General features: G+C 42.7%; 1 protein-coding gene across 1 annotated transcript in view; it reads left to right on the top strand.

The window, feature by feature from the left end:
- LOC142559297 (uncharacterized) overlaps positions 1 to 13,696 on the top strand; it is a 165,729-nt gene that overhangs the window by 7,010 nt on the left and 145,023 nt on the right. Inside the window, exons 3-7 of the mRNA XM_075670914.1 lie at positions 64 to 222; positions 388 to 594; positions 656 to 791; positions 1,666 to 1,739; positions 2,272 to 2,406. Of these exons, the coding sequence (XP_075527029.1) occupies positions 64 to 222; positions 388 to 594; positions 656 to 791; positions 1,666 to 1,739; positions 2,272 to 2,406 (711 nt within the window). The remainder of the gene's footprint in view (positions 1 to 63; positions 223 to 387; positions 595 to 655; positions 792 to 1,665; positions 1,740 to 2,271; positions 2,407 to 13,696) is intronic.

Raw genomic sequence — 13,696 nt, forward strand, 5'->3', positions numbered from 1 at the left:
CTTTTATGCACTAAAGTAACGAAAGTTATGTCTTTTATGCATCTTTGTTCAAATAATCTACAGGAATCATGGAAAGTTGCCCTCAAGAATAAGTTTAAGAATAACAGAAAGAAGGCGGTGAATAAGTCCACGGAAATGCAAGCAGTTCGAGCCCAGAGCTACCGCAAGAGTCCCAGGGAGCCAGTGGTGGAGGTGGCGAACAAGAAGCTATGCCGCCTCTCTGTTAGTGTTTGTTAATTATTTTTGTTTTGTTTTGCATGCCCCTCTGAAAAATGCAGTTAAAGTGTTGTCAGTGGTGCACATCTTTTCGCTGTTTTTTGTTTCACTTATATTTTTCTTTTAACTATCAAAGTTTCGTCACTGAGGTGCTGGTTTTACATATTGCAGGACAACAATGACCTCATCATTTATGGGGAGACCCTGGAGTCACGGCAGAAGCATAATGAGTGGCTACAGGAGAATTTTGCAACTGCTGATCCAGAAGATTTGCGGCCACGTCTGCTCGCAACAGCCAAGGAACGGCATGAGTGTCTTCGGCGAATCACGTTGTCGGAGGCGCTCCTGCAGTATCCTTTCCTAGCAACAGAACACTCGGTATGCTTATGTTCAACATTTTCGTGCCATTCATGCTAATCATAATGGTCTCTGTTTTCAGCTGCTGATGGAGTTCAATATATTGTTCAAAAGAACAATACTCGACAGTATTGAGCATGGCTGCAGCCGTCTGTGCAGCATCATTCTGGACCACGCGGAGCAGGACGAGGTTGTGCGATTCTCTGCCATGGCTTCTGGTAATATTATGTGTTGCTATTTTTTATAAATTTTCAGTGTTGACAAAACTGCTACTCCTTTCAGGGATCAACAATTTCTGTATATACATGAGTTACTTTATACAAAAATCTTTCACATAATTACTTTTATTCACTTGAGCTAAATGTACCCAGAGCAAGTAACTTCTTTACTATTTCACATGCAAGCTACAACAGGTTTTTTCAAGCTGTAGAGGATTAACCACTGAGAGAGCATGCCGAGTTTGTAGGAGCCTGCTTAATGCGACTTCATATGATGATTCTGATTGGTAACTGTCTTCTAAAGATGTAGTTCTGGCACCACACTGAATTTTCTTATTCAAAACGAAATCTGCACGAGGTTACTAACATCCGGATGGGATTCTTGAACACTAAGAATGAGCTGTTTTCTTTGTAATATGCTGTCTAAGGTGTGCTTGAGATGGCCAGGAATGTTGACCACACCGCATGAGCACACTTTCCAATGAATATGAAACAGCTTTGCAATAATGTAACAGCATTGCAAACAACTGTTACGTTAAAAGTTTATAGCGCAAACTACAACCTGGATAACATTCTTGCGTAAGCAGACCGAGACAAAATGAAGACTTAGATGTAGTGCTTGCATCTGCCTTTTGTCCCTGTGTGCTTGCGCAAGAATATAGAACTTTGCATGCCAACAAGCCCAGCATGTAGCAGCGCTACAGAAATGGTAAGATGTGTGCCCTGTCCCTTTATAGCCTTATGCATGAAGTAACTATGCCTTGATACATGCGTGGCTCTAGCTAATTTCTTTCTTTACATAAAATGTATGTATAGTACATAAGTCAGTCTTGCTAGTGAAGTAGTACTGAAGTGTATCCCTCACTGTTTGCAGAGGATGGTGTGCTTGGCGTCCTCAACTTCATTGCAGGCCGCTGCAATGAATCACTTGATGCTATCTTAACAGAGGTAAGTGCTTCAAGACAGAGGAGCTATTAACATATACAATAGCTGGACTGGAGCACAGTTGTGTTAATCTCCTTTTGGACTGCATGTGGGGCCTGTTTCTGCCTATCATAACTTTCTGGGGCACTGCGGGTCTGCTCTTCCCTCGCTAAATGGGAGCTGCTGACCCTTTTGCTCAAGGGAACCTAAACACACTGATTTCATCTGACATCTGTTGCTGAAAACTAATGCTTAGCGAAAATTTAATGACCATGTTTTGTGCAGTCCCAGTGTATTAGTTGGCTTTTATTTAAGGTCTTGGTTAGTGTATTTCTGAATTGTGTGCTTTGCGCACATATGCTGTGACTTCCAGTAAGACAAATTTATTTCCATATCTTAACATGCCCCCTTTTAGGAAAACTTAAATATAACACACACTTGATGAATGAATAAAACAAGGCATTTGCTTTTTGTGACCAAAATTAGGGGCTTTTTATGGAGTGACCTTAGGTTCAGGTAATAATGTTTTTTTTTTTTAATTTCTGTTGTTCCACAGACAGCTGCGGTCCCACTGACTCCATGCCTCCAGAGGGCATCTGATGGCTCCCTCGCGCTACACATCGATGCGCAGCGATTGTTTGTGACATCGTCACTGCTGGCAGGCCTGGCCTGCCTTTTCGCTTCGTTCTGGGTATTCCACGTAATATACCCAAAAAAAGCCCACAGGATTTTAACATTCATTGAACACTGCTTTCTCGATTTGGGCTACACAAAGCCACGGGTGAAAGCATTAGAGTTGGTAAACTTTTACAAGAACTTTTGCTAGGCAAAAAAATTTTCAGATGCATATCCTCAGAAAAGTATCTGAAAATTATTTTGCCTAACAAAAGCACTTGTGGGTTCTGTGGCCAGCAGGTTGCCCAAGCCATATAGCACAGTGCTTGCTTTAAAGGAGCATGAAAGAGAAAATTTATTTGAGCGTTATTAAATCATTCTTCAACACCGAAAATGCAACTCTTACCATTAGAATTGGCTTGATAAGCCAGAGAACTTGCAAAAACGAAAACTGGTGTCACCACCACCACCTTATAATTCCTGAACCAGCTTGCTGTGATATTGAATTTGACGGTGTCTGTTCGGGTCTAGTTAATGTTCTACTGGCCAATATTGATGAATTCTGTTCTAAAGGAGTCAAAGAATAAACTTAGTTGAAGTATGACTCCACACTGATGTGTGGGCACTACATAAAATTTCGAAAAATGAAAGTTAAATCTTCATTCTCTCCTATTGATCCGCTTATTGCCACAATGTTCATGAATACAAAGTTCTGAAAGATTGTTTTATCAGTCTAAAATGATTTACTGTTTCTCTTTAATGTCTCTGTAGTGGACCTTTAGCAACAAAATGTGTGTTAGTATGTCACTGGTATTCTCAGCAGAGGCAAGAGCACCTGCAGCATGCTCAGTGGTTCTGTAACAACTGATAATTTGAAGGATGTCCTGTGCCACTAAGGTTAGGCCAACGTGGCTCTGTGTTAGCACAAGTGTATTATGCAAAACTTAATGGCCCAGAAATGGGTAATTCAGGGGGGAGTTGAATTAGCTATTTTCATTTATCTTTTTCTTTATCATGGACTTCTCACATTACACTTTGTCACAATGCATTCACATTAATGTAACTGTGGAGAATAAGGTAGTTTGGTATTCAGACATGCCTTCTGTGTGTAAACAGTGCTAGGTGAACAATACAAAGAGACACCATAGATTCTGACTGGCAACATGAAGGGGATTGAGGGCAGCTACAAATATACATCCTTGTAGTCGCACCTAGGTAGCACTATGTTCAACTTGTGACACAAGCATATGGCATCCATCGCAACCGCATGCCTAGAAACAGACTAGGGCAGCAGACTCAATTACCTTTTAGACTATCTAAGATGCACTAAATCTTTAGGCAACGAAATTGAAATCTGGCTTATACGCATGAGTACCGCAATACAGTTGTGCAACATGTTCCTCTTCTGTGGAAAAAAGGCTGCATATGTTTTCTTTCAGCACAAGGGGGAGTGGTATCGGTTAATGGCTGTTTTCACATATATATTTTGTCATGTGTATATTAGCAATAACCACTTTCCTCATCTGAGTGAGGTCATTTTGAAAGTTGATAGAACATGTTGCTCATGGTTGTTGCAATTTTCTTCCCAACTATCCATTCACTGCACTGTGCACCCATGTCTTGGGCAACTAGCTGTTTGAAGGTCAGTATGGTCAATGGATCTAATGATAATCTCTAGTGTTCTCTCATTTGCTTGTTGCAATACTTAAGTTAGATTTTGTATATTGTGTCACTTGTTTATTTTCACTGTACTTTAGTTTCACTACATCTTGAATTTCTTGTGATAGTTTTTCTTTTGCAATGAAAGATATGGTGGGCAGTTGCCTGCACTGATGTGATAGTATGAATGCTTGCTGTATTTATCACGATTGTTTCATTTCGCTGGGGCAATAATGGTCATTAGCAGTAGATGCTATTTGCCCTTAAGTGCAATATTTTTATGTTGCATAGTATTGTTCATAATCCATTGAATGCACTGCACACCCATGTTCTGGACAACTGCCTGTTTGAAGAAATCTGCATATTCAGTGGGTCTAATGTGAACATCTCTACTACTGACTTAGCTTCACTACTTCTTGAATGTGTTGCACTGTGATAGTACGAATGCTTGCTGTATTTACCACATGGTTGTTTCATTTCGTCTGGGGCAGTAGTGGCCATTAGCAGATGTCATTTGGCCTTAAGTGCAATATTTTTATGTTGCATAGTTTTGTTCATAATTATCCATTGAATCCACTGCACACCCATGTTCTGGACAACTGCCTGTTTGAAGGAATGATCTGCATATTCAGTGGGTGTAATGTGAACATCTCTAGTACTGCCTGTGTATTTATGAGTTAGATTTTGTATTGTGTGTCACTGTGTTCACTACATCGTGAGTGCGTTGATAGTTTTCCTTTTGCAGTGAGATATGGTGGGCAGTTGCCGGCACCAATGTGATAGTACGAATGCTTGCTGTATTTACCACATGGTTGTTTCATTTCGTCTGGGGCAGTAGTGGCCATTAGCAGATGTCATTTGGCCTTAAGTGCAATATTTTTATGTTGCATAGTTCATAATCATCCATTGAATGCACTGCACACCCATGTTCTGGACAACTGCCTGTTTGAAGGAATAATCTGCATATTCAGTGGGTTTAATGTGAACATCTCTAGTACTGACTGTATATTTATCAGTTAGATTTTATATTGTGTTTGTTTTCACTGTAGTTTAGTGGGATTGCACATTGAATGTGTTGTGATATATTTTACTTTGCTATGAGAGATCTAATGGGCAGTTACCAGCCCCAGTCTGTGTATTAGTACAAATATTTATTATGCTTATCACAGCATTTTTAAGGCCATAGTTTTGTGATAATTAACTCATGCCTGACTTTTTTATGAGAAACATGTCAGAACTAATAAACAATCATTCATGCTTGGAATCCTTGAAATCATCCTTGTGATCTTTCAATTGTCTTCGAAATACTTCCACATCAGCCCCAAGAAACACCAGGATGGGCTTGAAAAATTACTCTCGGAAAGAACCGAGAAAACCTGATGAACGAGGTAAAAAAATACTCCGAGATCAGCTCCAACAAACTACAGAATGGGCTTTAAAAATTACTCAGGTAGAGCTAAGAAACCTTGATAACGAGGTAAAAAAATACCCCCACATCAGTACCAAAAAACTCGAGAATAGGCCTAAAAATAACTCTCAGGAATAGCCTAGAAAACCGGATAAATGATGTAAAAAAGTAATCTCACATCACCTCCAACAAACTCCAGAATGGGCTTGAAAAATTAACTCTCAGATAACGCTGAGAAAAGTTAATGAAAGAGGTAAAAAAATACTCTCGCATCAGAGCCAAGAAACTCTCGAATGGACTTGAAAAATTACTCTCAGAAGTAGCCGCTAGAACTTTGTGATGGAAGTAAAAATATACTCCCGCTATCGTCCCCAAAAACCTTCACACAGATTAAAAAATTACTCTCGTTTCTACATACAAAAAACTTGGTCAGCATGGTAGTAAATTTTTACCTCGACTGGTACGTAGTAAAAAAAGCCCAGAAACGGGAATGCGATACAGGACGAGCGGTTTACTCCCGTTTCGCGTTATTTTTGTTTAGTGTGTGCAGCACTCGTTACCCACGGAAGCTAAATCTTCAAGTGAAAGTAAAAAAAAAAATGTCCGTGAAAGCTCATGCCACATCCCCTCCTAGATAACGGAAGAGGGCGCCGGATAGCTGTCACGTGAACGGCTTCGAGCTGCGGTGCGATCGCCGAGAGTGTCGGGGCGCTTCCCGTTCCATCCCTTAAGGATTCTAGCACGTGAGCGCGTGCCTGCGAATGCGGTGGGTGGGTCTAAGCCGCGCCGCACTTTCGGCGCAATTGACGTTGGAAAGTGGCGAAACCACGGGACGCGTGTATTAGAAATTCAGATAAGTTTGCGTGCCTCCAGGTTGCCGTGAGCACGCACGGTTAGCCGAGATGTCGTCGAAATCGATGAAAGCACATCGTCCCTGACGCTCGCGAAAAAACGCTTCCCACATTGTGCCTTCCTTTGTCCGCAAAGTGGCGCCACCTTGTGTTTGTACTGTAAGTTCTATTTGTGTTCTGCTTGGCAACATCGCTGTACGTTCAATTTATTTCAATTTTTGTTACCCCACATGCGAACACAAAGATATGTGACTTTTAAGACGGTGTTTCTATCGACGAAAATTGCTGAAGTGACACTCATTTTCGTAAACCCAGAAATCACACCTCCTCCTTCTTTTCAAAAAAAAGAAAATGTTTTCCCATCAAGTGGTGGTTAACCGCTCGCCCAAGCTTGTGAAATGTAGAAACCGGACCAATGTAACCTAGATCGAATTTCCTAGCACGTGAAAAACAAATGATGAACGAGTCAACTATATCTTCCTTTAATGTTCGGAAGCGACACAGGTCGCTCATATTAAGGAATTTTGAAAATGATTCAATGCGGCATAATAGGCCAAATAAATCAAAGGCTACCCTTCGAGTAAAAAGTGTAGCTCTCGTACATGAAATATTTTTCGGAAGCCTTTGAAATTGTTGTGTGCCTTGACGACAACGTGTTTCCTGCAAGCGGGCGGGTTCATGAGAGAATTTTTTTTTAGTTTTCGGCGTTTTAGTTTTCGGCGACATTTACCACATTGAATCTTTTTGGTTTTGTTCAAACAGTAGTTATATAATTTGAAGTGCGAGTTGCCTAGCACTGAACTCCGTGGATAAGGAACAATATCAAAACTAATTTGAGTCGTTCCATATACTCCGTATATTTTTACATATACCCTACTATTGAGAAAATTCACGTTATAGGCAGCTAATCAGGGTCTTTGCGACCAACATAAACTGAGTAAGTCCAGTGTACGATATTCAGTTTAACGATATTCCCACACCTAAACAATTTATATATATTCTAGAATACGGAAGTCACTTGTTCAAAAATTAAGCGATATTCAGGCTGATACAGACAACCGCGCATTGCATAAACGCGAGCGGCGGTAGCGCTGATGTAACATTTTCGCCATGAGCGAAACAAAACTCTTCGAAAGACAGCAGGCTTAATATCGTCTCCAGCCCACTTACTTCGTATTCGCCAATAGAAATCGCTGGTTTGCTGCAAGCATGAAAACTGCCGGGAGTGCCTAAGCAGCCAAGGCACACATGAACACCACAGGATCACTATTGATCAGAAACGAAATGGTTACGAGTACAACGTGTATAAAGATCTTGGCTCTAGTGAAAGCTATATAATATGCTTTCTCGCCCGCCATCGTTTTCGTTATACTATACTCATGAGCGATTAGTGCGGCCTCAACTTGACATTTATTCATCGAGATCAAACGCATGCCATTTTTCTCGCTTATTTTCTACGGTTTTCATTCTCGCAGCTATACACGATGTCGGCGAAGAAACGTCAACTTATATTTATGCGGAACGTGGGCCGTGCTTTAATGTGTACAATGCACTTGATCAAATCCATGCAAGCCGATCACTTTCACGACCATCTGGATAGTCGCGAGGCCTTGTCCACAAATGTATTTCAGGTCGGCTTGTTTTCCCCGGGAATCATTGATGCTGCTCTCAGATTTGCAACTACCCGCTTTGGTAGCACTGCAACTGTGGAAAGCCTGGATGGAACACAAGATAGGCCCGCATACGCGCCTTCGCCTGTCGTATTTGCACGTGGACGGGGTACGTATTCCCCGAGCAAAAATATCGAAACAAGCGCTTGTTCATTCGGTCTAAATAATAAATTGAGCCGTCGTTCTCACTCTCCAAAGCAGAATATAGATGAATAGAAAGCCACGAAGATATATTGTATAGATATTTGAGCAAAGGGAACGCAGGATGCCATTAACAGTCTGCCCCTCTCGGAAAGGAAAGAAATGCGCATCATCAAACCCCAACGTCCAGTATGTCAAGGATACCACTCTGAGAGAAAAATAAAAGAATGACATATCTTGCGCGCATGTCGGTTGCCCGATTCGCGGGGATCATATTGAGTGATATCTTTCCAGGTAATCCGAGTTTCTCGTCGCCAAACATTGGCCCTTTATCCACGTCCACCCATACAAGAGAATGGTGAAACAATGACGGGTCACATTCAAAGTGTCAAAGGTCATAGCAAAAGCAGCTCACGTGCGCACATTGCGGGCGGTCTGATGACACACGGATGCACTCAGCTGAAATGTGCGGGTGCAATATATGCCGTCGTTGCGAGAAGAATAATAAAGGTCATAGGCTGGACGACAATCATGGCATACAATTGCCTCGTCAACATAACGGGCGGGGAATGCGCGGAAATGAAAGTACTAGTCCAGAACGGAACGAGGCGAAGAAATGCGTGTTGTAACGTTTCTTTATTTCCTTACGCTTTATCTCTTTACGATTTCATATTGCTGCTACTTTACTGCGTCACTTGCAATTGTTTGAATAGGGTACCACATCATTATTGAAGCACGAGACAAGAAAAAACAAACAGGCACTTTTCTTGATGAGTATAACTTCACTAAGCATATCACTTGTTGATTTACTTTGGAACAACATTAACAACACAAATAATACGAACACTGGACGAAACTTATTGGTCAAAAGTGCAATACTTGGCCTGTAATATCATGAGAAGCCAACAAACACTGACGCCAAGGACAACATAGGGGAAATTACTTGTGCTTAATAAATGAAATAAAGAAACTATAAAATAATGGAAATTAAAGTGGACGAAAAAACAACTTGCCGCAGGTGAGAGCCGAACCCGCCACCTTCGCATTTCGCGTGCGATGCTCTACCAATTGAGCTACCGCGGCGCCGTTTCCCCATCCACTTTCTTGGGTATTTATGTGTACTAGTAGAACCCTGGGAGAGTTAGCCAGCGCCACCACTCACAGACCTTGGCGGCGGACGTGAAACGTCCTTGTTGCCGCAGGCGTCATGAGAACGTGATCTTTTTGGCTGAAGGCAACTGGTCAATAAACCCACACATGCTACCTGAAGGCATCAATGTTGCCGGATTCGAGACCCTCGTTATGTAATAAACGAGAAGACCGTGTTAACCGAGAGGCCCGATTTTTATTAGTCATATCATGAGAAGCCAACAAACACTGACACCAAGGACAACATAGGGGGAATTACTTGCGCTTAATAAATGAAATAAAGAAACTATTATAGAAACTAATAAGAAACTATTATATTATTATAGTTTCTTTATTTCATTTATTGAGCAGTCTGCGAGTTTATTACGCCAATTTGTACGGCATGATTAAAAATGCAATATTAAAGGTATTGCCCTCCGCTGGAGACGACCTATTGAACATTTTTGCAGTCAAAGAAAAACCGGAATCGACAGCGTTGTTATCGCAACCGAAACTAAAACAGAGCTATAAACCAGGCGCCTAAAAATTCGGAAGACAAAATTTGCTATCTGATCAGCTGCTCAGGGCGCTGGCGGCAGTGCAATAACTCGGCCGCAGGGCCGTAAAGGAGCGTCCGCTCCTTGCCGATATCATTTTCTATGCTCAAACGACCAACATAGTACGTGTTCTCCTGCTAACGAAAAAGTGCCTGTTTTACGTATGACGGAGGCACCTCCTAAGCCATCATAATGTCGGCCTCTCTCGTTTGAGCCACAATAGAGACGCAAGGTTCACCTAAGATCATTTTTCAACTGCAAAATTTTCTGTGTGGTAAGAAGCCATGAGACTATTTTCTAAAAGCAGCTCCAAACTTTCAAACTTTTCAATAATGAAAAGACGCGCCCCTTACAGCTTGCACACAACAACAGTAGTAAGAAGGTTTTTTTCATCTAAACTTTTGTCTCATTCCGTTTTCTAATATTTTCTACCCTTCCAGGTGGGAAATACTAGAAGATTGCCCACCCTTCTGGGACGTCTACACACTTAAGAAATAATTCGGGATACTCGCTTCTCTCGCGATGTTCATGTGGGGTGACAACTTTGCTATGTAGCACGGAATATTTTATAGAAAATAGCGCACAATTACCAAGCATTTCCACCTAATAAAGAAGTGCAATTTCAGCGACTGCTCGAAGTGTTTCGCCAGTAGCGTACGCGCAGTGAACCTGGTGGTGCTTACGTTCGAAGTGTCCCAACATCGGCACTCGACATACAATGATTTTTTTTTAAAGGCCTGCATATAAAACGAAAGATTATTCCATGTAATATCGTAAAAAAAGATTCAGTGGCGTTAGCACCACCGGTTTGCTCTGTCTTAAGGCAAGAAACTATTGCTCCCAAAAGGCGCTGGAAAAAAAAAATAAGCCTGCTGCTTACCAAATATGCTATTTTATTTGGATAGTTACATAAACGTTTTGTTACATTTATGTCAGGGGCAAGAATGGTAGTTATTGAGGGAGCGAGTACAGGAATCTACAACAGAAAAATGAAGCGAAATTATAAACAAAAATCATACAAGGCAGAAAAGATTGTTGGCTCTCCCGTATTCGAGAGTAGATGCAAGCATGAAATATCGACCGGCAGATTGGGTAGCCTCAGTCTTAAAATGTGTGTTGTGCATGTTCGCAACAACACACCCCACATCACCACACCGCACCACGCCATTTCTGTGCACTGGACCATATGGATGCTGCCCAGCTTGAAGAAGAAGACCGGCTGAAGGTGACTCGACAGGCAGCGAAAAAGGCCAGGGAGACCGAGCGCACTGCCCGGCTAGAAGAAGGCAAGTACCTGAAGCAACCGCGACGAGACGTCCCAGCAACTCTCGATTTTTGCTCCCTGATCTCGACTCAAGACGTCACGTGTTGGGCCGCCGAGCAAAGGTCCGGTTTCACGGAGCGTTCGCTTGCCAAGGATGGCTGCGTGATGTAATGCTTTCTTCTAACTTTCTCCTTCCTCCATGAAGGCAAAGCAGCGCTTCCAGACGCGTCCAATGCCACGCCACACAGCAGCTCGGCGAGCGCAGTACATCAGCAGCGGATTCCATTTCGAATACCATTCCATTTCCAGCTGTTCTTCCGTATCACTGTCTTGGCTAAGCGATGATTCAATTTCATTAATAAGTGGCGCTGCCTGGGATCTCTCGGCTTTGGGCTTAAGCTTGAGTGCTTCCATGCTTTGACTCCACCATGAGCAGCCAAAAATCGGTACGATGAATCGGTAGGCAGGAAGGCGATTACCTTGGGGTCATCGATGTGATTCGCTCTTCCGATGAATTTTGGCACCCCTTGTAGGAAATCAAGCCTCCTGCTGCATAGAAAAAGTGGTTTGTTAAGAATAAACCATAGCCCGACTACGTTGGTAGCTTGTTCTTGTTCCTCAGTGAAATGGGGCAACCCACTCTGGGGGATCGCCCATGAAACGGGCGGTGAAGAAGCTGTTAGCATTAGTTTTTAATTAATTTGGTTGAAATGAAATAACTATCTTGCAATTGGGATTTAAAGTGTCTACTGCTACAAGTATGAATAATCAAGTATCTAGATAGTCTTGTGAAATTTGTGAACATTAAAGGAGTTTTGAAAAATTTTAACATGCAATTCGTTTTGTCTCACGCGGAAAGATACAGAGGGCTTCACAAACGTTCCTGTGGCTGTAACCTAGTACGGTAGAGTTACAGGAAGTCAAATTCAAGCCAAGCTTTTGGAAGGATTCTAAAAATCTGTTCCCTTGAATGATGAAAGGGCGGCATATCAAAAAAGAAGTGTTCCCGAGAGTCACTCTCATTGCCCAAAGGAACAAGGACGATATAGCCAGACCAGACCTGTGGAAGTAAAAGTTCAGTGAGGGGGACTCGGTAGCGCAGTTTTGTAATCGTTACTTCAAGTTTTCTAGAAGAGCACCATTTGTTGCTCCAAGAAAAACTGAGATGCGGGAAATCAGATGTCGCCAACGATGATTGAGCGAACCTATTTGTAGTAGTATAGCCATAATCTTAACTGATTGTCTTTCTGTCTGTTCTTCAATAACCACACCCAAATTATCAGATTCATTAAAAACCTTCTATTTTTTTCTCCCCCAACACACTTACGTCACGTTCGTTTAGTGTAGGTTCCGTGGGTAGCTGCTGTCACGCCTGGTCCGACGCAGGAAAGCGCCTCGTCTGCTTCTTCGCGATTCTTGTGCCAGCAATAACACTGCCTGACTCCGACTTCGGGGAAGACTTGCATATATATGCAAGCCGGTTCGCTACTACAACAAAAAGGAAACATAGAAAGAATGAATCTTTACGTAACGTTGACTAGCAAAATAGCTGAAAAGGAAATGGCGTCAGGCAGATAAAGCCTAGCCTGTTTGAGCCGGGTAGATTGTTATCAACGAATGCGCTTAGGCAGTGAGGAGAAGCAACGCCCTACATCGCTAAAAATACGGCACAGCTATATCTCCGGCAATTTGCTGCCGGCCTCGAGCTGAGGCGCAGTGCATCACTTTAAGCGAACCCTGTGCGATTTGGCGGGAAATGAGGAAAGCTCGTACAGCATTCAAAGACGACTATTTTCTCGTATAAAGGCGAACAGAGCCTGTACCTATGACGCGATTTGCTGGGTTCGTTGCTGGAGGTCTTTATTGCAAGAGTTTCGGAAAGTTTTCTGCCAGACACGGCAAGAACGCGTCGATTCTCGAGGCTCTTTGTACGATACACTATATTCCCTAGTTCGAAGTTTCGAAACGGACCTCTGCAGGGGAGCGTTGCGCAGTGCCGTTTCCAGGAGGTATGCATACCCAGGTTCACTCAATGTTCCTTGTTCCTTTATGATACCCAGGGTTAATAGCATATTGAGAGCATCTTGCGAAATCACGTGAGCGAAGCACACCGGCCCGCTGTCGGAGCGTTCCTTTCCGTCGGCGCTCAGCGTCTTTTGTGATTCTCCTTTGTGTTTGCAGACTGGGATGTACTTACTGTAAGGGAGCCCGGCTTGCGATTGTAAGCTCGCGCACAATAGCTTTCGAGGCGGGGTGAATGCGCCATCGAGCTTATACCAGCATTATCGTGTCCTCTCTTTGGGGGGAAGTAAGCTTAGAAGTGTTCTACTGCCTCTTGACGGTCTCTCTTACCGCTCATCTAAGAGCGAAAAGGAACAAGAAAAGCGTTTCAGGCGCTTAAAAAAGTGTGGCAACGATAACAAAGGAGCATCGGCAGTGCCACATTGGGACAGCACAGAAAAACGTTGGAAGGGCTGTCTACACACTTATGAAATTAATCGGGATATTCGCTTCTCTCGCGATGTTCACGTGCGGTGACAGCTTTGCCAAATAGCACGGAATATATCATAGAAAATAGCACTCAATTACCAAGCTTTTGACCCTACTAATAGAAGTAGGGTCAAAATCCCAGCCGCGGCGAGCGCATTTCCATGACGGCAGTATGCAAGAACGCCAGTGTGCCGAGGC

This window comes from Dermacentor variabilis, chromosome 10 (assembly GCF_050947875.1).
Source record: "Dermacentor variabilis isolate Ectoservices chromosome 10, ASM5094787v1, whole genome shotgun sequence".
NCBI lineage: Eukaryota > Metazoa > Arthropoda > Arachnida > Ixodida > Ixodidae > Dermacentor > Dermacentor variabilis.